Source organism: Glandiceps talaboti, chromosome 6 (assembly GCF_964340395.1).
Source record: "Glandiceps talaboti chromosome 6, keGlaTala1.1, whole genome shotgun sequence".
Classification (NCBI taxonomy): Eukaryota; Metazoa; Hemichordata; class Enteropneusta; family Spengelidae; genus Glandiceps; species Glandiceps talaboti.
The window spans coordinates 8,437,147-8,465,087 of NC_135554.1; the positions used below are offsets into that span (position 1 = coordinate 8,437,147).

The 27,941-nt window shown below is 33.6% G+C and overlaps 1 protein-coding gene across 1 annotated transcript in view; it reads left to right on the plus strand.

Moving 5' to 3' along the window:
• LOC144436793 (uncharacterized) overlaps positions 1–27,941 on the plus strand; it is a 110,051-nt gene that overhangs the window by 52,074 nt on the left and 30,036 nt on the right. The window contains exons 4-9 of the mRNA XM_078125655.1: positions 13,102–13,326; positions 14,185–14,284; positions 18,387–18,487; positions 24,308–24,387; positions 25,648–25,780; positions 27,627–27,679. Coding sequence (XP_077981781.1) covers positions 13,102–13,326; positions 14,185–14,284; positions 18,387–18,487; positions 24,308–24,387; positions 25,648–25,780; positions 27,627–27,679 — 692 coding nt within the window. The remainder of the gene's footprint in view (positions 1–13,101; positions 13,327–14,184; positions 14,285–18,386; positions 18,488–24,307; positions 24,388–25,647; positions 25,781–27,626; positions 27,680–27,941) is intronic.

The window sequence follows — 27,941 nt, forward strand, 5'->3', positions numbered from 1 at the left end:
TACAAACTATACTCCTTTCCAAATTGAATCATGCTACAATAACACTGTCACTGTTTTTCACCTATTTCTATCCATCTTAGACTAAACTACTAAAATTTGTTAGGAAAATGTCAGCCATTTTGATTTTTAGCATGTAACTAGGAGACCAGACACCAGAGTTACCTAGCCTTACAAACTATACTCTTTTCCAAATTGATTCATGCTACAACAACACTGTCACTGTTTTTCACCTACTTCTACCCATCTTAGATTAAACTACTAAAATTAATAAGAAAAATGTCAGCCATTTTGATTTTTAACATGTACATGTAACTGAGACCGGACACCAGAGTTACATGTACCTAGCCTTGCAAACTTTGCTCTTTTCCAAATCTCATTTAACAGAAACATAACTAGCAAAAGAAATCATGATCAAATACTACACCAATACTTTGACCATAAATATTTGCAAGTTTTAGAGTTGAACAATAAATGTATTAATCCTTTGTTAACTTTCTTATCTCTTACAGGTTTGTTACACAGTACATAACAGATGTCCTATTCAAAGAAGCTGTTGTTTTGCTCGTCTCTAAGAGAAAAAAAATAACTTCAGACTCTATGTGTAGTAAAACAGAAATTTAGATCTTAAATCAATTAGTTGTGCACATGGACATGAGCTCTATTTTGAACATTTTTAATACAATTGAAATGAAGAGTGTGTGTGTGTGTGTGTGTGTGTGTGTGTGTGTGTGTGTGTGTGTAAACAACTTAGTCGAAAACTGCAGTCCGATTTCTTTGATACTTGGTGGTCATGTTATATTGGATGTCTAGTAGTGAAATTGTTCAAATGAAAATGATCACATCAGATATATGGGTTTTGGGTCAAAAATGTGATTTTTGTCAAAGAATTTAAACTACAAAACTACTGGGCAGATTGGCCTGAAATTTGGTGGGAACATTCTCAGGGGTGTGTAAATTAAGATTTGTTCATGACATGATGTTTCCATGTGTAATATGCAAAGTAGGGCTTTTTGGTTAAAAACCTACAATTCCAAAACTACTCAGTAGATTGGGCTGAACTTTTAACAGGGATGTATCTGCCGGTGTATAGATGAAGAAATATTAAGCATATAATGATCTCATCAGTAACATCCAAATTAGGTGTAAACATGTAAATTGGTCAAAAATTTATATCTCAAAAAGTACTTGGTCAGGGAAACTGAAATTTGGTGAGATGGTTCTAGAAGTGTTGTTCTGCAGATTTCCTTTAGAATAGTTTGACACAATTGGCCCTAGCAACCATGACCATGGCCTTAGCAACAACCAAATGGCAGTATATTTTGGTTAAATAAGAACACCATCTGGTAGGCAGTTAGTAAACATTCAAAAAATGTATGCAAATATCCCTAGCAACAGTGGCCCCGCCCATGGCAACAGCCCAATAATCACATATGTGACAAACATAACATGGTTGGATAGGCAACTGGATAGTCATTCAACAAATGAACACCTATTTTTAGAATGGACTAGCATATGGATAAATATTTTAAAAAACTACAGTTGTGCTACATCGCCATTGGCAGTATTTTAGAAAACAATAGTTGTGCTACAATGCCATTTTATATTTCTTTTTTTCTAAATATTTTTTTTCATATCTGAGGTAATTATGTTTTTCATTGTTCTCCATATGCTCTCTGTTTTTGGTTTCTTCTCATCAGATGTACAGTCATTACATTTTGGAAGAAAAGTTTTATATTGTCTTTTTAAATTGATGTCAGTTTGTGCATCCACCAATTCTTGCGAGACTTCATAATTTTTGTGATGTTACAATTTTTTTCTTGAACTTGTTAATAAAAAGGTTAGGGTCGGCAGTGAAAAACTAGGCAGGGTCAGATAACCGGAATCAAACAATTATTTTTTTTATTGCTTTAAGAATTATTCAGAACATGATGATTCCATTATTGATATGCAAATTATGGCTAAAATGTGTCTTTTTGGTAAAATAATCTTTAATTCCAAAAGTAATGAGCTGGAAATTAATTTGAATGGCTCTTGGGGTATATAGATGAAGAAGTGTTAAGCATATGATGATCTCATCAGTGACATGAAAATTAGGTATAAAAATGTGAATTTTGTTTAATCTTGTCTCTTGGCTCTCTTCGTTGGTGTAAACACACATGTGTTTTTGTAATTTGTACTTCAAGCACTTGTTAAATGAGAATGTTAAAAGACACAATCTTTTGTCATTAGAAAAATTTTTGATATTGCAAAGAGATATAGTCATATAACTTAAATCATGGATAATATTAATAAGTAATAAAATGTAAAATGAACAGAAAACCAGTGTGGACTTCTATATATCTGACAATTTTACATGTTATACACAGAGTGAAGCTAGCATGTAAGTGGTGAATGATTTCATTTTATTTGATTCAGTTTTATTTTTTGTTGTTGAATGAGACTGATTTTAGGGAGCGATCAGATTTTACGCTGACTTTTTGTTCACCCCACCCCTGCTGACAAATAAAAAAACACTGCCCCCCCCCCCCACATCTGTTGACAAGAAATATTCTTGTTCTTTCTTGCAATATATAAAGCTCTTTAGGCAGGAACCCTATGAGAAGTATGATTGTCTGTTCATAGCTGTGCAAAATATTCATGGTTTTAGTAACCAAAAGTTCTAGGATATCTCTTACATTGAGTGAACTATTATCATTATAGATTAATTCAGCTAATTATAAAGTACATTATTAGAAATGAAATTAACATAATTGTAAACCTAGGGGTTTCAGTAAGTTTCAAAGTAGGGAGAGAACTTGAAAAAGTGTTGGGAGAAGTGCATGCTATGCCCATGCGTGCATGCTATACAAGTGGGAGGGGGTGTCCCCCTCCCATGGTAAGATCTTTTGAAAAATGAACACCTTTTGGAGGCCATTTAGAGCACCATTCATAAGTAAAACACAACTTAGTTATATCATAAAAGTATCACTAATTTTAGGGTTTCAAAAGTTTAAATCATTTCAAGTCATATTGACACAAATGATAATGAAAAAAAGATCAAGTACAAAGTATAGTATAGTTTGTTTTATTTATTTACTTGCCCTATGTGGGCTTACCAAGTGAACATTTTGTTCAATACAAATACATCCACTGGGCTTATAATAGTGTATGGTACTATACTATAAACTATACAAGACTATATACTATATACTATGCTATGCTATATACTATATACTATATTATACTATACTATATACTGTACTATACAATATACTGTACAATACTATATTATAATATTCTATACCTATACTATATTATATAGTATATAGTCTAGTATGGTAGTCTAGTATAGTATAGTATAGTATAGTAGAGTATAGTAATGTATACTATATGGTATATAGTCGTGTAGTATAGTAAAGTATAGTATATGGTATATAGTATAGCATAGCATAGTATAGTATTGTATATTATAGTATATAATAGTATATTATAGTATAGTATAGTATAGTATATTATGGTATAATATACTAGAGTATGTGGAATATAGTATAGTTTAGTGTATAGTATAGCATACTATACCATACCGTACTATACTATATACTGTACAATACAATACTATAATATTATTCTATACCTATACTATTGTATACAGTATAGAGTCTAGTATAGCATAGTATAGTATAGTATAGTATAGTGTAGTAGATTATAGTATAGTAGAATATATGGAATATAGTGTATAGTGTATATTATAGTGTAGTGTATAGTATAGCATACTATACCATACAGTACTGTATAATATACTCTACTATATACTGTACAATAATATACTATAATATTATTCTATTCCTACACTATCGTATATAGTATAGAGTCTAGTATAATCTAGTATAGTCTAGTATAGTATAGTATAGTATAGTGTAGTAGATTATAGTATAGTAGAGTATGTGGTATATAGTATAGTATACAGTCCAGTATATTGATGGCGCAAATCGAGAGATCTGATTGATCTAGGCATCGAACTAGCGCGTCTAAACTGAGCGATAATGCACAGTTGGCACGTGTCCAAATTTTGATGTTATCATTATCATTATAGATTAATAATTATCGTTATAGTCCGCGCAGGGATGGGGGCACAAATGAAACCAGAAAATGTTGCGTCATATCTTGTTTCCGACAGTTTCAATATACTGGTATAATATAATAGCGATAAACCACCCCTGGGAATGGTATACCACTCGGTTTTGACCAGTGAACGAAATATATTGAGTTCACTGCTCAAAACCGAGTGGTATACCATCCCCAGGGTGTGGTTTATTGCTTAAGTATACTATAGTATAATAGAGTATAGTAGAGTATATGGTATATGGTATAGTGTCGTGTAGTATAGTATAGTATAGTATGGTATAATATACTAGTATATGGAATATAGTATAGTATAGTGTAGGTTATAGTATAGCATACTATAGCATACCTATACTATTGTATATAGTATATAGTCAAGCATAGTATCATATAAAATTAGTATAGTATAGTCAAGTATAGTATCGTATAAAATTAGTATAGTATAGTATAGTATAGTATAGTATAGTATAGTATAGTATAGTATAGGATAGTATATTCTAGTATAGTATAGTATGGTATAATATAGTAGTGTATAGTAGAGTATATTGAATATAGCATAGTGTAGTGTTGCATAGTATAGTATATAGGCAAGTGTAGTATATAGTATAATATAGTATATTATATAGTAGAGTATATAGTATAGTATAGTGTATCATATATATTATAGCATAGGATAGTATTGTATAGTATATGGTATATTATACTATACTGTACTATATAGTAGACTATGATATATACTATACTCTGTACTATATAGTATACTACACTATATTATACTATATTATATACTATACTATACTATATACTATAGTATACTATACTATACTATATATTATACTATGCTATATACTATATATTAAACTATACTGTACTGTACTATATACTACACTATGCTATTAACTATGTATTTAACTATGCTATATACTATATACTATAATATACTAAACTAGACTATGCTATACTATATACTATACTAGACTGTACTATATACTATACTAGACTATACTATACTAGACTATACTATGCTATGCTATACTATACTATATACTACACTACACTATACTATATACTCTACTCTAATATTCTATACTATACTATTCTATACTATACTATATACTAGACTATGCCATATACTGTACTATATACTACACTATACTATACTATTCTATACTATACTATACTATATACTACACTATGCTATATACTCGTGTACTATATACTATACTATATACTACACTATACTATACTATTCTATACTATATTATACTATATACTAGACTATGCTATATACTGTACTATATACTCTACTATATACTTGTCTTTACTATATACTATACTATATACTATATACTAGACCATTCTATACTGTACTGTACTATATACTATACTATACTATACTATACTATACTATACTATACTAAATACTAGACTACACTATATACTATACTATGCTCTATACTATGTACCATACTATACTATACTATGCTAAGCTATATACTGTACTATATAGTATACTATGCTATATCATACTATACTATACTCTACTATACTATACTATTCTATACTATACTTTACTATATACTATACTATACTATATACTATACTATACTAGACTACACTATATACTATACTATGCTCTATACTATGTACCATACTATACTATACTATGCTAAGCTATATACTGTACTATATAGTATACTATGCTATATCATACTATACTATACTCTACTATACTATACTATTCTATACTATACTTTACTATATACTATACTATACTATATACTATACTATACTAGACTATACTATATACTAGACTGTGCTATATACTATATATTGTACTATATACTATACTATACTATATTATACTGTACTATACTATACCATACTATATAGTATAGTATACAATACTATACTGTATTATACTATACTATACTAGACTATACTATATTCTGTACTATATATTATACTATACTATATTATACTATACTATGCTCTATACTATGTACCATAATATACTATAGTATACTAAGCTATATACTAGACTATGCTATATACTATACTATATACTACACTATACTATACTATACTATACCATACTATACTCTACTATATACTAGACTATGCTATATACTGTATACTGTACTATATATTATACTATACTATATACTATAAACTATATTATACTATACACTATACTATACAATGCTATATACTAGACTATGTTATATACTATATTCTGTACTATATACTATACTATACTGTATTGTACTATACTATATACTATACTATACTATATACTAGACTACATTATATACTATACTATGCTATATACCATATACTATACATTGTACTATACTATATTATACTGTACTGTACTCTACTGTACTATACTATACTATATTATACTGTACTATACTATACTAGACTAGACTATACTATATAGTATAGTATACAATACTATACTGTATTATACTATACTATACTAGACTATACTATATTCTGTACTATATATTATACTATACTATATTATACTATACTATGCTATACTATATTATGCTATACTATACTATATACTATACAATACTGTACTATACTATATACTAGACTATACTATATTCTGTACTATATATTATACTATACTATATTATACTATACTATGCTATAATATATTATGCTATACTATACTATACTATACTATACTATACTGCACTATATACTAGACTATGCTATATAATATATTCTGTACTATATACTATACTATACTATACTATACTGTACTATGCTATACTATACTATATACTAGACTATGCTATATAATATATTCTTTACTATATACTATACTATACTATACTGTACTATACTATACTATACTATACTATACTATACTATACTATACTATACTGCACTATATACTAGACTATGCTATATCCTGTACTATATACTATACTATACTATACTATTCTATACTATATTATACTATATACTAGACTATGCTACATACTGTACTATATACTGTACTATATACTTGTCTTTACTATATACTATACTATATACTATATTCTAGACTATTCTAGACTATACTGTACTATATACTATACTATACTATACTATACTATACTATACTATACTATACTATATACTAGACTACACTATACACTATACTATGCGCTATACTATGTACCATACTATACTATACTATACTAAACTATATACTGTACTATATAGTATACTATACTATATCATACTATACTATACTATACTCTACTATACCATACTATACTATACTTTACTATATACTATACTATACTATATACTATACTATACTATAATATACTATATACTAGACTGTGCTATATACTATATATTGTACTATATACTATACTATACTATATTATAATATTATCTCGTTTTATTTCCGCTAGATTTTTAAATTCGGAATGCTGCAGTTGACCTATTTGTCTTTTAAGTTTATGTTTCGCTTCTGTGCTATGATTGGTCTTTTTGGATATACTTGATTTCATATCTCATTGTCTGCTATTACGTCCCAGTGTTTAGTTATTGCATCTCGTAGATGAGATCCGTTAATATAGAGACTGTATGTTGTGTTGAAGACCAATGGGATCTCATTTGTGGGTGTCCAGCGAGATATGTCTCACACTTGCACAAAGTGTATCATCACATGGCATCAGAAGCTACTGTATGTAGTTCCTGAAAATTGGATACTAGTCACTTTACATGTGGTATGTACACACATACTTTGCAGTCTGGCGCAATGCAGTCAGTTGTCGAAGCACTTGACTCGCCAGTTACACAAACAATCGACTATAGCATTCCAAAACCACCACCTGTGCATCTCCTAAAACTATTATGTGATTCTCACGAAAAACACATTTAAATTTAAAGGAGAATTCTACACACAAACATGCATGTGCATTGGCTCTTGGGCATCACCCGAAATAGCCGACATTCCATGAACTGGAAAGTCGCATTATTGAAATCTACACGGATAAAATATCACTCTGGACACATTTCAGGGGTGGCGTTTTCATGATATTTTGTGGCACCCAAGTTGAACTAAATAATCTGAGTGAAAAAATAAACCAAATACATCCAACTTTCAAATTTTCGTTGGAAAGCTCAGATACGGAAGTAACATATCACAATCCACAAATGTCAACGGCACCAATAACACAAAGTATTGGATATCAAAACTCATTCCAATATTTACACAGGTAATACTGCCGCCCGAACTCAGTCTTCAAAGGGTCCATTAAGGGTCAAACGATCAGATACATACGAACATGTAGTAACGAAAAAGAATTTCAAAAGAAAATTAAATTCTTCACCTGGAAACTGGCGAAAAGAGGCTATAATGAAACAGAAATAAATACTAGTAACCTGAGTCCACTATCATAATACTGGCATCTCTATTTGATGAACAATACAAGTAAACTCTGGGCAAACAAATACGGAAATACAACACTCCTCAATACTATACTACACTACACTACAATACACTACACTACACTATAATGTAGTATAGTATATAGTATAGTATAGTATAGTATAGTATAGTATAGTATAGTATAGTATAGTATAGTATAGTATAGTATAGTATAGTATATAATAGTATAGTATAGTATAGTATAGTATAGTATAGTATAGTATAGTATAGTATAGTATAGTATAGTATAGTATAGTATAGTATAGTATACTAGTAGTATAGTATAGTATAGTATAGTAAAGTATAGTATAGTATAGTATAGTATAGTATAGTATAGTATAGTATAGTATAGTATAGTATAGTATAGTATAGTATAGTAAAGTATAGTATAGTATAGTATAGTATAGTATAGTATAGTATAGTATAGTATAGTATAGGAGACCGATTTTTGAATTAGAAGACCGACACTTGAATTAGAAGACCAACACTTGAATTAGAAGACCGACACTTGAACTAGAAGACCAATTTTTGAATTAGAAAAATACGATCGGGTCGACAAAAACTCACTGACCTCCCCCCTTTGACCTCTGGCGCTGAGGGAGTCCTTGGGGGTTGTCGTCCTGACAGATCGGGAGGTTTTTTGTTTCTATTAAGGCAACTTTTAGGTTATTCATAACCTTTGAGGTAATATTTCCCAGCTTTGAAAAGCTAACGTAAATGTAAGTTTTAAATGAGTTTCCCATGTCACATAAAAATGGGCCCGTAAAATTGGTACAGGGACATTATTAATATTGCATGTATAGTATAGTCACCGGTATGTCAGAGAACTTTAGGTGGTCATACCTAGGGTATAACAGAAACTGGAATCTGATGAGATGTGGTGATTTGTAGTGTCAATAACATGACGAGTAGAACAATTTAGATTAATTTCATTTATAAACTATCTATGAAAATTGCCATTACGAAACCTTCAAGTTTGCCCCAAACTGCAATATAAGTAAACCATTGATTGTGAAACAGCCAAGCATTTACATAACATGTTCTGTAACTAGTGTGGTAGCTAGGTAATACATGTATATGTATATGTATAGTTATGTTTGAAGTTATAAGTAATATTAAAGAATTCATGTAAGAAACAGGGACAAGAACAAATATTGACATGTACCACATTTCAGACAAGGCTATATGCCATTGTAGAAAGGATTTTTTTCTTCAATCACAATTTAAAACACAATGACCACACAAAAACACAATAAAACACAATATCCACCTAAAGTTCTCTAACATACCGGTGACTTTATTATACATATATTAATGCCCCTATACTAATGTTACATGTCTATTTTATGTGATATAGGAAACTCATTTAAAACGTACATTTACGTTAGCTTTTCGAAGCTTGGAAATATTACCTCAAAGGTTATGAATAACCTAAACATTGCCTTAGTATCTCAAGCAAAAAACTCCATATCTGCCAGGGGGAAAACCCCAAGGACTTCCTCACCCCCAGAGGTCACTCATGCATTCAACCAACAATCAGATGCACCAACAACCTTTTTACTGTCATAATGGTATTAAACTTTTCTTAAATATTTTCACCCTATTCTAATTTGAGATGATATTGTCTTTTCAAGATGTGAAATGTTTGCCAAGATAGTCTAAAATTGCCTTAATCTCCAAATCTCCCCTACCAATGATACTACCATTAGATTTGCTGACCTTTACTACATGTATATAATGATGCCATTTAACTTTTTAAGAACATATTTCAACCCTTAGTGTAAGTTATAAAGAATAGTTTCTGATACTTGCTCTCTTGTAAAGCATGGATTAAGTTATTGCTTGAAGGGTCTAAATAGTGTAAATATTGGCTATAAGAGTAAAATTCCTCCAGGGCTTCTAGAGGGAGACCCCCTCAGACCCCCCCCCCCCCCCGCATGAGGTGGACATATCCCAGTCTCAAGCTCTTCCGCTCTTACTGTCAAGATGCTATCAAAGTATATTTCAAAAGTATTTCAACCCTATGTAGTTGTTTTTTACATGTTGGTGTTGTCTTGTAAGGCTTGGAAATTATTGTCTGAAAGGGTCTGAATAGTCTCAAAATTGAGGGGAAAAACCTCCAGGGGTTCTAGGGGGAGACCCCCTTGGAACCTTCCTCCCCCCCCCCCCCATGAGGTGTACACATCCCAGTCTCAAGATCTCCCCCTACCTCTTACTGTCAAGATCCTATCAAACTATATTTCAAAAATATTTCAACCTTATGTAGTTGCTTTTTACATGTTGGTGCTGTCTTGTAAAGCTTGGAAATGATTTTCTAAAAATGTCTGAATAGTCTCAATATTGACTTTTCAGAGTTAAAAACCTCCTGGGCTTCTAGGGGGAGACCCCCTAGGACCCCCCATGACAGCTGTACATATTCCCTTCTCAAAGCTTTCCCCCTACCTTTCACTGTCAAGATGCTATTAAACTCCTTTTCAAATATATTTACCCTGGGTAGTCAATAATTATAATTATGATAGTGCTATATAAAAACCCGGGATCTTATAAAGTAGATGCAAGACAGTCAAGCAGTCCACACTGAGTCACGATCAAAAAATACCTGTCACTCATGCGAATATCATATATGGGGGGGGGGGGGGTCATCATGTTTTAGAATTAAGTGATAGGGGGGTCAGCCTGTTTTGGGTTTTACAGATAGGGGGGGTCAGTGACTTTTTGTCGGCCCGATTTAAGAATCCACCGCCCCCCCCCCCCCCCCAGGCTGGAGAAACTGACCGGTCCCTAAGAAAAGCTGAGAAGGGCTTGTTTCTAGGAATCCAATGAAAAGATGATTGAAAGGAGGAAAAGGAGAGGCAAAGAAACATGAATTCAAAGATGATTTTTTATTTATATACTTTTTTAAATCGACCGACCGACCAAAATTTTCCATGGAAAAAAACAAAAACATTTTTAAACATTAGGATCACCCCTACACACCAACCTTGGTGACACCAGGTCGAATAAATAATAGTGGGTGTCTTTGCGATTTCTTAGCTTTATAATGTTATTCATGTTTTTATCAGATAACATCTCTAGTTGATAAAGTTTTAAATCAAAACTATCGTCTTCTCTGTCTCTTTGTAGCTTACCAACTTTGAATTAATTAGTGCACAGTTAATATCCTTGATCAAACTGGTAGGCTATTTGGCAAATTACTAGTAACATATTTCCATAACCAGTGTAAATATCTACTAACTGACAAATGGTAATACACCAACCGTTAGTCGGATTGGTAGATGTCAGTTAGTGAACTATAAGACTTTTTAAGTTAACGTGAATGTTGGTGGCGCTATACTACTGAGAACGCATGAACGTACGTATAAAACATCTTGGTAATATAATTTTGTGTACAATGTATCTGGATGCGTAATTACCAAGTTGCGGCAAACATTAAACGCAAGACGCACATAAAGACCACCATGCAAATAAACAATAAACAGAGGATACATTGCATTTATTAATCAAACGTTAATACATGTCAACACAATATACTAGGAAATTCCCTTTCCCTGTCTATCTTTCTGTGTAAAGACTTTTTAAGTTTTACTGTTCGTCACCGTGGTCTCTGCATGGACGTACGAGTGGGGTGGGGTGCACGGGGGTGGGGTGGCACAAACAATAATTACGTAATCAAACGCTATATACATAATATATAACTGTCAGTCAGTCGACGTAGGAAGATTACGCAGTGGGGTTTGACCTTTACTTGCACACGACAGCGCATGACAGAACTGGTAACGCTCATGACTGTACCAGACACAGGAGTTGCTAATGATACTCGCAACGCATAGATCTGGTACTCGAGTAGTACATGTCTGCACCAGTCACTCTTCAAAAAAACTACACAAAACTTTGATGACGCTCTTTGACGTAACAGCAGATTTTGTATGACGCGAAGTGACGTTTGCGCAAGAGAGCACATATTTACTGAAGGGGAGCTAGGGATGCTAAAATATCGCCTACAAGAGAACGTCATACATGTTGACTAAATAAGTTATCGAGGAGCCAAAGAAGTTGTCGAGGCGAGTCAAATAAGTTGTCGAGGAGCCAAAGAAGTTGTCGAGGCAAATAAGTTATCGAGGAGCCAAAGAAGTTGTTGAGACGAGTCAAATAAGTTATCGAGGAGCCAAATAAGTTGTCGAGACGAATCAAATAAGATGTCGAGTTGCCAAATAAGTTGTCGAGACGAATCAAATAAGATGTCGAGTTGCCAAATAAGTTGTCGAGACGAATCAAATAAGATGTCGAGTTGCCAAATAAGTTGTCGAGGCGAGTCAAATAAGATGTCGAGTTGCCAAATAAGTTGTCGAGGCGAGTCAAATAAGATGTACATAATAAAGGCCCCAATGAAACGCCATATACAGTAGTTTTCACTATGAACATGTATGTATATATATCATATGACTTTGTAAGTTACAGAGTTTACAGTGTGAATCACTAACTTGAAATGAGTTTGTAAATTAATTATAGACTTTACCATGTGACTCACTAACTTATACATACATTTTTATCCACAGTATCTTTTAGATGCTCCCACCAGACTAATGCTAAAGGATGTCTTGAATAAAGCTGTTAATCTCCATGGCAACAGTGGCAAAATCGCTTCTCCAGAAGTCTCAGACGAGGAAGATGGGATGGAGGAGGAAGATGAAGATTATGATCACGAAGCCATGATGATGTCAGATGATGACGACGACAGTACATTTACAACCAAGTGGGAATTAGACATTGCTAGAAAAAAGGTCAGTGACCCCACCTTTTGACGGAGTTTATTTTAAGTCATTTGAAAAAATGTGGTGGCTTAGTGTAAATCCTTTGTTTCACCTTTTTGTCCTTTCTCATAAAAATGCAGCACCTGAACCAAATGTCTCTGAAATTGTCAATTCAAATACTGACTGTGGTGTTTGATTTCAGGAGAGATGATGACTTGAGTTCAATGACCACTTAGCCATGGTTACTCAGGAGACAGTTGCAATATTATAAAAGAGATGCAACGACATTAATATAATTACATTTTATACTAGACTAGTTCAATTGAGGGTTTTTTGGAAGCATTTTTTTTTTTTGACTTGTGAGTAAATAGTTTATAAACCCAGCTTGTGCCACATTAAACTGTACTTCTAAAAAAATGTAATATGGAGAATTGTTGATTCATATTTGATGGAGCTCAGAGCAAATCTCTGATTTTAGTTTACAAATTTTGGAGATTCCTAAAGAAAGGATTATACATGTACATGTACATGTGCAGACAAAATTGATAGAAACACTGCAGATAAGATGAATCTAATATACAGTTATATGGACCACCAACAACTTGTGGTAAACCACCAAAACTCTCAAACAAGTGGGCTATATGGACCACTTATTTCAATAATAGTAAATTTAGAAGTGTGGTATATGTGGTCATTCCAGAAAGTGTGTTCCTGAGCTGTGTTCTGATTGGTCGTTGCTATGGATATGATTTGAATATTACTCTTTAATTTTGTAAAGTTAACATTGATTGGTTTATCCGATAGTGAATCGTGAATCATGAATCATGGGTAGATAAAATAGTCATTTTGCCTGACACGTATCTTTACTAAGTTATTGTATTTTTTTAGAAACGTTGGGCACAAAAGGAATCTGAAATACGTGAAGAAATGAAGAGGAGGAAAAGAAGAACAGCTGGTGGTGATGGCATGGAGCTGGACGTATTACAAGGTAAAAAAAACCAGTGTTTGCATTATTGTATATGTGTGTGCATGTATATAATATGTGTATGTGTGTGTGTGTGTGTGTGTACGTACATACGGTAGTACATACATAATTTTACATACATACATACATACATACATACATACATACATACATACTTATAAAACATACATATACACATGCATAAATAAATAAATAAATAAATAAATAAATAAATACACACACAGACAGACAGACACACATACATACATACATACATACATACAGACAGACAGACAGACAGACAGACAGACAGACAGACAGACAGACAGACATACATACATACATACATACATACATACATACATACACACACACACACACACACACACACATACATACATACATACATACATACATACATACATACATACATACATACATACATACATACAGACACAAACAGACAGACATTGGTATTGGGTGTGTGTGTACATTTGTATAATGTGCATATGTCTGTCTTGTTGCCTTGTGTTTGTCACTGTTGTATATTTGTGTGTCTTTCCAAACCTGAGAGACATGATGTATGTTAACCATGTCTTTTCAACAATAATCACACACATTTTTTACTGGAGTGTGCTTCTGAAAATACAAACTTTCAAAAGATTCCAAATCGCCATATTTTCCCACGTATTTCATAACTTAAACTTACAGTAACTTACATAGACGATTTATAATCATATCATTTCCAAACATCTTTCTTAATTCATTAAAAATTTACTGGTGACAGATAGAAAGGTTTTATCACTATTCATCTTCTGGCTCATTATGACAAGGTGTCTAGTTTACTCTCTTGTCTGAATGAAGACAAGTATCTAGGAAATAATGTACAATTAGGTGTGTTGATATGACCTGGTCACTTCAATTGACAGACTAGTACCTGTATGTCACTAATAAGAAGGGGAAATAACACCTACGTAACACTGGCAAGTAATAAAGGTGATGATGATGAAGGGATCCAACAAAGTAATCTGAAATGGAAGTATCAAAGGACAATAATTCAAGTATGATGAAAGCTTATCTGTACAAAAAGTTCAGTCTAAGTTATGGATTTAACTTAATATTGCACCTAAATTTACAATTAGCTCACCAAAGCTTTCACCAGGTATCCACCATGGCTTCGTCAGTGTTTTCTGAAGTCACGAGGCATGTATGACTTCAGACAACAATTACATGTAAAATCTTGGCTGTATTACACCCAGTGTGCCCTCTCTTTAACTGACATACACAATTTCTAGTGACGCTCCAAAATTTCTTGTTCCCCTATCTCTGACTATGTGGTGACGACTCATAAGAAATGCAAAAATTAATGTTCTCATTTTGACTCACAACAACAAAATTTGGCTGTCATTAGACGGCACACTGATTACACCCATATACAATGTAGCTTTCCTTAAATAAATATTCAAAATATTAACCCTTTGATGTCTTGGTTTCTGTAACTCTATCTCATTATACCATAAATATGGATGCCAGGCTGTAAAGGGTTTAATAAACACTATCCGTAAACCAAAACTAGGGCTGTATAAAACTGTTAAATACTGATGTATGGAAAACCCCCCCCCCCACCACCACCACCACCCTCCTTTAGAATTATACACAGTTTTGACAAGGTTACAGAAATGTGACAAAATGTTGAAAGATTATAATCATTTCAAAATATGATGTCCTTGAATTAGAAGTTGTGGAACATGAATTCAATGGTGTCTGTCATAACAGCAAGTTATTTGAAAAGATAAAAACAAAATGAATGGGAAACCAATATTGTCCTTGTCTAAGAATTCTTTCAATATATTAAATGTGAATGAATTGCCACAAGCTGACAGTGATTGACATATAAAAAATCCTTGGGAGGAATTAAATTAGTCAACTTTTATTAAACGTTTGGTCTTCACATTTTGCCAAATATTGAGAATGAAGATGGAAATAAGAAAATTATCGAACAGTTAATGACAGAGATGAAAAAAACTGGATAATATTTTGATGTGTTGTATGGCATACAGTGTACATCCCCTCATTTGATATTTGTGAAGTGATATTGACATGTATGTACAAAGCTCTATGTAAGGTGGTTGATGGTATAATTGTGTGAAATTGGTTATAACACAACAGCATGGACAATCATACATTTGTACATCACCACATCACCATTTCTGAAATAATACTGAAATAAGTCCCCTGATGTCAATTCTGAAATTGCAATCCGACTCCCTATATTAACAGCGTAATAGAGTGCAGTCGAAACAATGCACTGGCAAAAGCAATTATGTGTGCTTGTCGGTCTCCATGGTGATGAAACCTAATACCCTATTATGTTAGTTGTCCGTAATAGTACCAGTTAAGCAATCACGCGTACTCTCAAATAATGTCATTTATTCTTACGAAAAAAAATATCATTTTAATTGTTTACCTTGGTTTCACATTAGCAATGTTAGTGATATATTACCTCAAACTAATGTTGAACAATGTCTGATAGGATTTATGTGTATTACTAATGGATTTTTGAGTATACATTAACAAAAAAGTGCATCCAACATCAAAATTAAGTACACAATGAAGGTCAAATCTGTTTAAACTGAAGGTCAAAACTATTGACACCAATCCAAGATGTTACACAGGTCATAAGAAAGAAAATGGGCATAATGTTTTTTGTACTTCTTCAGTTTCTGTATATTTATGATATGTATGATAAGCCAAGGGCAAGATAGAATAGCACTCCTCTGCTTGACTGGCATATTGTTTCATCATGTAATGTTTGATGTACAGAATTTAAGATGTGTTCATGTTAAGATTGTAGTATCTAGTTTAACTTGGCATGCACAAGTATGGACGAGTGTTTGTGTTTGTCATTTTTTCTTCCGTAAGGAAGAGATATATTTATGGGTGGAAGTCTGTGTGTGTGTGTGTGTCTGTCTGTGTGTCTGTCTGTCTGTGTCATCGTTTTCTCCATAACGGCTTGCTCAATTCAAACGAAATTTTGAAGACGTATTCCATAGGGTAATGGCAAGACTTGATTAGGTTTTGGTAAAAATCCTGTGAATATTAATGAGCAATTTACACAATTAATGATTTTCGGTAATTAGGCTATATCTCAAGAATGCACGCTTCATATTCATTATAACTTGGTACACACATTTGCGATACCAAAGCGCACCTGTCCTGAAAATATTACTTATGTAGCTTTTAGTTTTGATAAGATATTGGCATATTTTCGGTACATCATACACACGATCGTCATGGCCATTAAAGGATCTGTGTCATCGTTTTCTCCATAACGGCTTGCTCAATTCAAACGAAATTTTGAAGACGTATTCCGTAGGGTAATGGCAAAACTTGATTAGGTTTTGGTAAAAACCCTGTGAATATTAATGAGCAATTTACGTAATTAATGATTTTCGGTAATTAGGCTATATCTCAAGAATCCACGCTTTGAATCAAATTCATTATAACTTGGTACACACATTTGCGATACCAAAGCACACCTGTCCTGAAAAAATTACTAAAAATGTAGCTTTTAGTTTTAATAAGTTATTGGCACCTTTTCGATTGGCCACAAAAAAGAAAAAATAGTTTCTCGTCAGGAAATGTTGTCTAAAGTGGTACGATGATGCGCTTATTTTTTTTTTTACATTCTCAACAAATGTCACAGTACATGTTGTGGTTGGCCAGGAGATCACTAACAGCAATGAGCAAATAGCAATCAATGAGAAAAAATAACTTATTACATAATTATGTTCTGTTGTATTCCAACAATTGTCTGTAGGAACGACAATCTCAAAACTTTGCCCTTACGGAAGACATTCAGTTTACATCTGGTATGATATTATGATAACAAGTCAGCATGGATCTTTCTCATTGTACAGTGAATATATTAATTATTATGTGAATGATATTTTCTCTTTGACAGCGGTAACAGTACAGGTTTTTATTTTATTTTTTTGCACCCATATGTATATATCTTTAAGTATATCATCAGTGTAACAATATTTATGGTGTGTGTATATGTCCAATTGTAATATTCAGCCAGCAATAATGTGTTTTCTTCTTTCCATCACATTTTCATTCACAGCATCAGATCAAGAACAGGAACAAGCCAGGCAGATTTTCAGCAACACGGCAGCCTCTGGAGTTCTGACGAATGATTTAGTGAAAATACTAGAATCAGAAAAGGTAGGCATGGCTAGGGTTTCAATATTTACCATAACCCATGCTGGATTGTGTTACTACAATGGCAAAACTGTGCCACGCTACATGTATGTCTAAATATGAAGTATTGCAAACGTCCGAACATGGAATATGCACATATCCAAATATGGAATATGGCACACTGTCCAAATATGAAGTATCTATAGCACATATTCAAATATGGAGTATGCACACAATCCAAGTATGGAATATGGCACAGTGTGTTCAAATATGAAGTATTAAATATATCCAAATATGAAGTATGCACACATCCAAATATGGAATACGGCACGTTGTCCAAATATGGAATATGGCACACTGTGTCCAAATATGGAATATAACACTGGCACACTATGTCCACACATGGACTGTGTCCCACCATGACCAAATATTGAGTATGACACACTTTATCCAAATACGGAATATGTCCAAATATGGAACATGGCACACTACATCTATAAATATTGAATATGGTACAATACATTGTACATGTATGTCCAAATATGGACTATGACTGTTTATTTCCAAATATGGAATCATGTCCAAACAATGCATAAAATGTCCAAATATGAACAGGGCACACCATCTCCTAATAGAGGATGTAGCATTTTGGAAAATATCTAATCACTTTCTGGTACTTGTACACTATTTTCACCTAGAAACTACAAGCTCATTAGATATGTACTATATAATATATTGATTCTTTTGAACATTTTGAATCTGTCACATCCTATGATATTCATTTGAGACAGTCAAACACTTTCCAAGTCTACAAAGACATTGTGAGCAGTGAGCAAACCATGTGAACTGGTTACTTCAGTAATTAAAGAAAACACAGAGAAAGACAGTCGCAAAGAGCAGTATTGTAGGACAGACTGAACATGTATTTCACTGCTTTTGGATCGTTTGAAAAAAAAACGTGACTGAATTCTAACCTACGGTACTCTCACCAGAAAGTACACTAAATCTGGTTAGTCTGTCATAGAGTAGTGTTATTGAATGTCACTGTACACTAAGTCTGGTTAGTCTGTCATAGAGTAGCGTTATTGAATGTCACTGTACACTAAGTCTGGTTAGTCTGTCATAGAGTAGCGTTATTGAATGACACTGTACACTAAATCTGGTGTGTGATAGAGTAGCGTTATTGAATGTCACTGTACACTAAATCTGGTTAGTCTGTCATAGAGTAGCATTATTGAATGTCACTGTACACTAAATCTGGTTAGTCTGTCATAGAGTAGCGTTATTGAATGTAACTGTACACTAAATCTGGTTAGTCTGTCATAGAGTAGTGTTATTGAATGTCACTGTACACTAAGTCTGGTTAGTCTGTCATAGAGTAGTGTTATTGAATGTCACTGTACACTAAATCTGGTTAGTCTGTCATAGAGTAGTGTTATTGAATGTCACTGTACACTAAATCTGGTTAGTCTGTCATAGAGTAGTGTTATTGAATGTAACTGTACACTAAATCTGGTTAGTCTGTCATAGAGTAGTGTTATTGAATGTCACTGTACACTAAGTCTGGTTAGTCTGTCATAGAGTAGTGTTATTGAATGTCACTGTACACTAAATCTGGTTAGTCTGTCATAGAGTAGTGTTATTGAATGTCACTGTACACTAAGTCTGGTTAGTCTGTCATAGAGTAGCATTATTGAATGTAACTGTACACTAAATCTGGTTAGTCTGTCATAGAGTAGTGTTATTGAATGTCACTATACACTAAGTCTGGTTAGTCTGTCATAGAGTAGTGTTATTGAATGTCACACGCTAAGTCTGGTTAGTCTGTCATAGAGTAGCGTTATTGAATGTCACTGTACACTAAATCTGGTTAGTCTGTCATAGAGTAGCGTTATTGAATGTCACTGTACACTAAGTCTGGTTAGTCTGTCATAGAGTAGTGTTATTGAATGTCGCTGTACACTAAGTCTGGTTAGTCTGTCATAGAGTAGTGTTATTGAATGCCACTGTACACTAAATCTGGTTAGTCTGTCATAGAGTAGCGTTATTGAATGTCACTGTACACTAAGTCTGGTTAGTCTGTCATAGAGTAGCGTTATTGAATGTCACTATACACTAAGTCTGGTTAGTCTGTCATAGAGTAGTGTTATTGAATGTCACTGTACACTAAATCTGGTTAATCTGTCATAGAGTAGCGTTATTGAATGTCACTATACACTAAGTCTGGTTAGTCTGTCATAGAGTAGCGTTATTGAATGTCACTGTACACTAAATCTGGTTAGTCTGTCATAGAGTAGTGTTATTGAATGTCACTGTACACTAAATCTGGTTAGTCTGTCATAGAGTAGTGTTATTGAATGTCACTGTACACTAAATCTGGTTAGTCTGTCATAGAGTAGCGTTATTGAATGTCACTATACACTAAGTCTGGTTAGTCTGTCATAGAGTAGCGTTATTGAATGTCACTGTACACTAAATCTGGTTAGTCTGTCATAGAGTAGTGTTATTGAATGTCACTGTACACTAAGTCTGGTTAGTCTGTCATAGAGTAGTGTTATTGAATGTCACTGTACACTAAATCTGGTTAGTCTGTCATAGAGTAGTGTTATTGAATGTCACTGTACACTAAATCTGGTTAGTCTGTCATAGAGTAGTGTTATTGAATGTCACTGTACACTAAATCTGGTTAGTCTGTCATAGAGTAGTGTTATTGAATGTCACTGTACACTAAGTCTGGTCTGTGATAGAGTAGCGTTGACAGTTACTCACAATCTAAAAGATTGCTATTTCGATGCGTGTGAGTGGCTGACTACTGCCTCTAGGCTACATTACATATACATGTGTGTGATTGCCCTTGATATAGCTTTTGTACTGGTTAAAAGACCAGGTAAATTATCAGCCTTTCTTTCTATTCGCTGTATTGAAACATTTCCACTCGCTTCTTTCCTATGAGAATTATTTTCATCAATCAATGCTCCCTTAGTATTTCTATTGTTGATGTTTTTGTAAATGTGTATTTTTTGGTTGGGTGAATGAAGAATGCTGTGTTCATTCATTCATTCATTCATTTGGATCTTTATTGGAATACTCAGGGAATATATTTAACAGTTTTTATTATTTTTGTCACAGTTCTCTATGTGGAGGGGGCGGTAGGGAGAGGAGGTTATTCATCGTGTCATATTTAAAATACTTAGTGTATACATGTACATCAGTTGTTTTCAAGGGAAGTCGTTATTGTTCAAAGTCATATATTTATATACCCTTGGGAGATAACAGCTGTTATTTATACACTATTTCGGGGTGGGTGGGGTGGAGTGGGGGTTTCAGATTCTAACGTTTAAATACCCACGATAAATAACATTTGTCATTTGTGACTCTATTTTCGGGGGTGGGGGTGGGGGTGGGGGGGGGGGGGAAGTTGAGGGAGTTCCAGAGTCTGGTATTTAAATAGCTAGTAGAAATAACAGTTGTTAGTTGTGCTACTGTTTTCCAAGGGGCCAGATAGTACTATATGTATAATCAAAATTTAAATACCTAGGGGGTATAATTGTTATTTGTGCCACAGTGTTCTAGGGGGTCAGACTGTGAACTTAATTAATATTACCCAGAGGAAATAATGGTTGCTATTTGTGTCACTGTAAGTTTCCCAGGGCCCAGACTCAAAATTTGAATACCCCAGTAGGCATACTTGTTATTTGTGTCTCAGTTTCCCAGGGCCCAGACTCTGATCAAAATTTGAATACCTGGGAGATATAATTATGGTACATGTACATTGTTGGTGCCATGGTTTTCTAGGGGTCAGGGGTCAGATTTGATTAGCATAGTCTAGTTGGTTTTTTTAATGACAGTCAGACTGCTAATTTCATATCCAGTTTTTTTTTTATCTGCTAAAATAGTAGTTGTTGTTAATTTGTCAACGTTAATGATTTGTAATTATGTTTTGAGTTTCAATAATACTCCATGGTATAATTTTATGAATATTTTTTTTTTTAAATTCACAAATTAAAAAACAACAACACAAAAGTCAATGAATGAAGACGAGCACTTCTGAATCTGCAGTATGTGCTTAAATGTGAATAGTACATGGAAAGTTGTATAAACACTCGGTTTGTTTGGTAGATCTCTGGGTTTGGAAGAGACTAAAAACAGAACAGTTTACATGTAGGTATGGAGAGAACAGATGATGGTGAATATCACACCAAGTTTGTGAGTGTGTACGTGTGTGGTCATCACTACGTGTAGTAATGGTGAAAAGAGTTAATGTGTTCTAATACTTGTTGTGAATATGTACATGTGTGGACAACACTAGTAATGGTGAAAAGAGTTCATGTGTTCTGATACTTGTGAATATGTACATGTGTGGACAACACTAGTAATGGTGAAAAGAGTTCATGTGTTCTGATAGCTGTGAATATGTAAGTGTGTGGACAACACTAGTAATGGTGAAAAGAGTTCATGTGTTCTGATAGCTGTGAATATGTACGTGTGTGTGTGTGGACAACACTAGTAATGGTGAAAAGAGTTAATGTGTTCTGATACTTGTTGTGAATATGTAAGTGTGTGGACAACACTAGTAATGGTGAAAAGAGTTCATGTGTTCTGATAGCTGTGAATATGTACGTGTGTGTGTGGACAACACTAGTAATGGTGAAAAGAGTTCATGTGTTCTGATACTTGTGAATATGTAAGTGTGTGGACAACACTAGTAATGGTGAAAAGAGTTCATGTGTTCTGATAGCTGTGAATATGTAAGTGTGTGGACAACACTAGTAATGGTGAAAAGAGTTCATGTGTTCTGATAGCTGTGAATATGTACGTGTGTGTGTGGACAACACTAGTAATGGTGAAAAGAGTTCATGTGTTCTGATAGCTGTGAATATGTAAGTGTGTGGACAACACTAGTAATGGTGAAAAGAGTTCATGTGTTCTGATAGCTGTGAATATGTACGTGTGTGTGTGGACAACGCTAGTAATGGTGGAAAGAGTTAATGTGTTCTGATAGCTGTGAATATATACATATACATGTGTGGACATCACTAGTAATGGTGAAAAGAGTTAATGTGTTCTGATAGCTGTGAATATATACGTGTGTGGACATCACTAGTAATGGTGAAAAGAGTTCATGTGTTCTGATGGCTGTGAATATATACGTGTGTGGACATCACTAGTAATGGTGAAAAGAGTTCATGTGTTCTGATAGTTGTTGTGAATATATACGTGTGTGGACATCACTGGTAATGGTGAAAAGAGTTCATGTGTTGTGATTGCAGTGAATATATACGTGTGTGGACATCACTAGTAATGGTGAAATGAGTTCATGTGTTCTGATACTTGTTCTTTGAATACTTCGGTAGATGTAGTGCAGACAATGTCATTTGTGAGATTATTCCAGTCATTTTAATGGTGTGAGGATAATAGGAGTATTTCAATGTATGTATTTGTTTTTGCTGGTATTTAGAGTGGCCATGGCTAGGAATCTGCAAGATGCTAGTTTGAGCCATGCTACTTCCATTTGAATGGTGAAAGTGATTCGACAAGATTTGATCCATGAATGTACAGTCAACCCAGCTATATAAATGGAGATCTGGTTGGATAGCAGTTACATTTTGTACTATGTGAATGGTTTAATAGCTATGCATTTGCAGAGGCTGCAGTGAATTATATGCTTCCGAGGGAGTAGAGAATTACAATATGATAGTTATTGAGCCATTGTAGGTTTGTGTTGAGTAATTCTAAAAAGGTTTTGTGCATTATATGTGAAAGAAGAACACATACATTTATATCACATTGTTGTTGATAAAGATGAAGAACTGATCGTGAAATTTGGTTCTTTTCTTTTTGCAGAGGTTAGGTCTGTCAGCAGAGCCAGTTGAGGATAATATTTACAAGTGGGCTGTCAAGCTTTTTGACTTCCAGGAGGATAGGTAGGTTATTAGCATCATTGAAACCCTGATACTATTCAACAAGTCAAGTTAAACGGCTCTTAAATGCGGTTTATTGTCTGGTTTCTTGATGTTTGAAGAACATTATATCTTCTGCGGTGTTCGAAATCCCACTTAAAATGTTCAAAATTGACATTATCCCCCCCCCCTCCCCAATTTAACATGAAGTATAAGGTGTACAAAATACATGTAATGAGATGTAATGTATTATTCCCAATTCTTTGAGTCAAAGTGACAAGGCCCCTTAGGTCACTCATACTCCAAATTCTTTGAGTCACAGTGACAAGGCCCCTTAAGTCACTTGTTTTTTCCCTTGGTTGAACAAAGAAAAATGTTGGGGAATAATATCTAAGTATTTGTTTTCATGCAACCATAAAATGCTATTGACATATGGGGTGGTGGTGGGATGGGGTGGGGGGAGGTGTGGGTGTGGGGTGGGGTGGGGAGGTGTGGGTGTGAACTATCTTTGCTTTGACTACTTTCACATGGTATTTTGGAACTAAAATTAGGGGAAAGGGTAATTGGTGTCTGGCAAATGTTTACTGGATGATTTTCTATTATTTATTTATTTTATGGAAAACCAACAAGATAAGTATGTCCCAATTACAGGCTCCTAAAAAGTGAAAAACTAGTCTAAGAGAAAAATACAAATTAAAACACACAAACATGTCAAACAAACAAACAAACAAACGAACAAACAAACAAACAAAATGTACATAAAAACACCTTACAAGGTAAATATATAAAATCAATCTTGCCAGGTGGACTTGAGATGATAATCTTGCAAAATTACATGATTATAAAAGATTCATTCAAGTCAATATTTGAAATACTACTGTAACAACAATGATCATTTGTCATACATCTCTAAATGGCACAAATCAAAAACCACAGCAGAGAAATGTTGAAAGGTTATTAAAGTTATGTGGTATCAAGGAGGCCATCTATATTAAGAGTTGTCCACATACCGGTAACGTGAACAGATATGAGGGATGGTACTTTCTCTCTAAGATCTATGGGAGCATGCTCTGTGATCACATCACTTTGTGACATGACGGTAATAAACAGTGCCATCTATCATAGAGTGAAGAAGACTGACAGCTGTAGCAAGCTCTCAGCCTGTCAAATTATGTTGTGTATGTTGTGTATATTGGTTAAAATGTTACTACTCTGAGGTGAATTGCTCATTCCAATCAATGTGTGGTATTGAGTTGATATTCCATTTTTTCTTTATGATTATAGTGACATAGCCAAGGACCTTGGGGTTATAGAGACTAAATTTGGCTACAACTACATTCAGCTTGAAATGGATTTTGCAATAGACTTGTTCCCCTTCTACCCACCCCTGGTAAAAGTCATACGGCCCAGATTACAGGCAAGTCAATTTATTGATTTCCAGATTGGAAAGAAATCTCTTTGTCTTTCAGTCATCATTTACTATTGATTTTGTTGATGGTGTTGTTGTTGTTTGTATGTTTGTTTGTCTGTGTGCATGTCTTTGTGTATATATATATATATATATATATATATATATATATATATATATATATATATATATATATATATATATATATATATATATATATATATATATATATATATATATATATATATATATATATATATGCTACGTTTTGTGTGTGTGTGTGTGTGTGTGTGTGTGTGTGTGTGTGCGTGTGTGCGTGAGCATGTGTATATGTGTGTGAGCATGTGTTTGTATGGATTGTTTGTGTTTCACTGCAATTAAAAGGGGCATAAGATGATTTCCTGTATTTTTAGGGGTAACAGTATTTTTCGCTGTCTAGTCAGAACTCAAATCTGATACATAGGCTTAATTCCAATCATTTTATGACATAATTTGATATATATAATGATATACTTACATGACTGTATATAATATTAAATAGTCGAAAAAGCCGCATCATGCCATCAACTGCATTCACAATGTCAGAATATGATTTTCAATAGTCCTTTGAAGACCTGCATCAACATTTAAATTATATATTCAGTTTTTATAGTTTTCTGTATTTTTTGTATTACAACCACCAAAGTTAAAAAAAAAATAGAAAACTTGTGCACACACATTTTGTGCTACTTTCTCTGTATTCCAGAGATAAAGTAGTCATTTTAAATGTGTCACCTTACTACATGTCTCTTACATGTATCTACTGTTAATGTCAAGTTACTTTTCTTGTTGATAGTCTGATAGCCTTAAACCTATCAAGTGGCAATCAATGAACATAAAAGAGTCTATAAAACTGAAGGAAGATTTCATTTGATGGCAACATGTTATGTTATGTCATGTCTCTGCTAAGGAATCCCGTCAAACGAAAGTACATCAAACTTTTTAAGTTGTGTTGCATTTTATACCTTACAAGTACTGGAGAACAGATATTGATACTGAACTCGTCTCTGTTAGATACGCTTTAAGAGTTAGTGGAGATAAATTTACCGTCTTTGAATTTAGTTTGAATTGACTATTTCGCTTTCGTTTCTATTACAGTCAGATATTATTAGCATAATGATGTTAAACCATTTGGTCAAGTGACTCCCCCAGTAATGCTAAAGGTTTATGGACAAAAGAAGCGCCACATAAATTGATATGCCGCCATCTTTAAAAGTAGTTTCTTGAAGACAAGTCGTTGTAGACAACCAGTCAGACGTGAAAAATATAGCCTCTCTTATAATGTCAGCAATACTGTGGAAATCGAAACATGGGGGCATATGTTTTTTCTTTGCCTTCAAATAACAAGACCCCATATGTTACTAGTATTTCTAACTGCTGTAAAACTGGCACCCCCAAAATACCAATACTTAATACTGACCAAAAGAACATAGTAATAAACAAGACAAAGCCCTTGAGCTTTGAAGTGTAGATTTTTTTTTAAACGAAGAAAAAAAACGACATAGAATTGGAAAATTGAGTATCTAACAGACTGATTAAAGATGTCTGAATAACTCACACAGGAAAGATAGACAGTTCTATAGATAGAAGCATCTAGTAGTACATGTAGAGTGATATAGAGAGATGGTTGTCGGATTGTTAGATGACAAATTGGCTGAGAGTATATACTGATGAAACAGTAATTACAGTTAATGTATTGGCAGCTGAGCCCCCATACCCTAACTCAACAAGTCACTTAAGTTATCTATCTTCTGAGCAGATGTCAATGCGATTAGTTTAATCAGTTTTAATTTGTGTTTGATTTGCACAAATTTAGGACAGTATGATGCAGAGGGTGACGAATATGGAAATGTTGAAACTTTCATTCTGGTAAGTACGACTCGGGTAATCAAGGTGTCGGTTAAAGATAGACACATGCTGAAACTATTCAGTCATTTGATGCGGTAGATTACAGAAGTTGGTGATGCTAGCAGTTCCTCTGTTGTGTGAATGTAATCATCCTTTGATCGATAGCATAGACATTGGAAGTCCCAAAACAGTCACTGAATTTTATGGAACTAGGTTTCAGAGAGCCGCCCTACTGAGACTATAATTAAACCAACGTTCATTCAATAGCTTATCACTGTTGTAT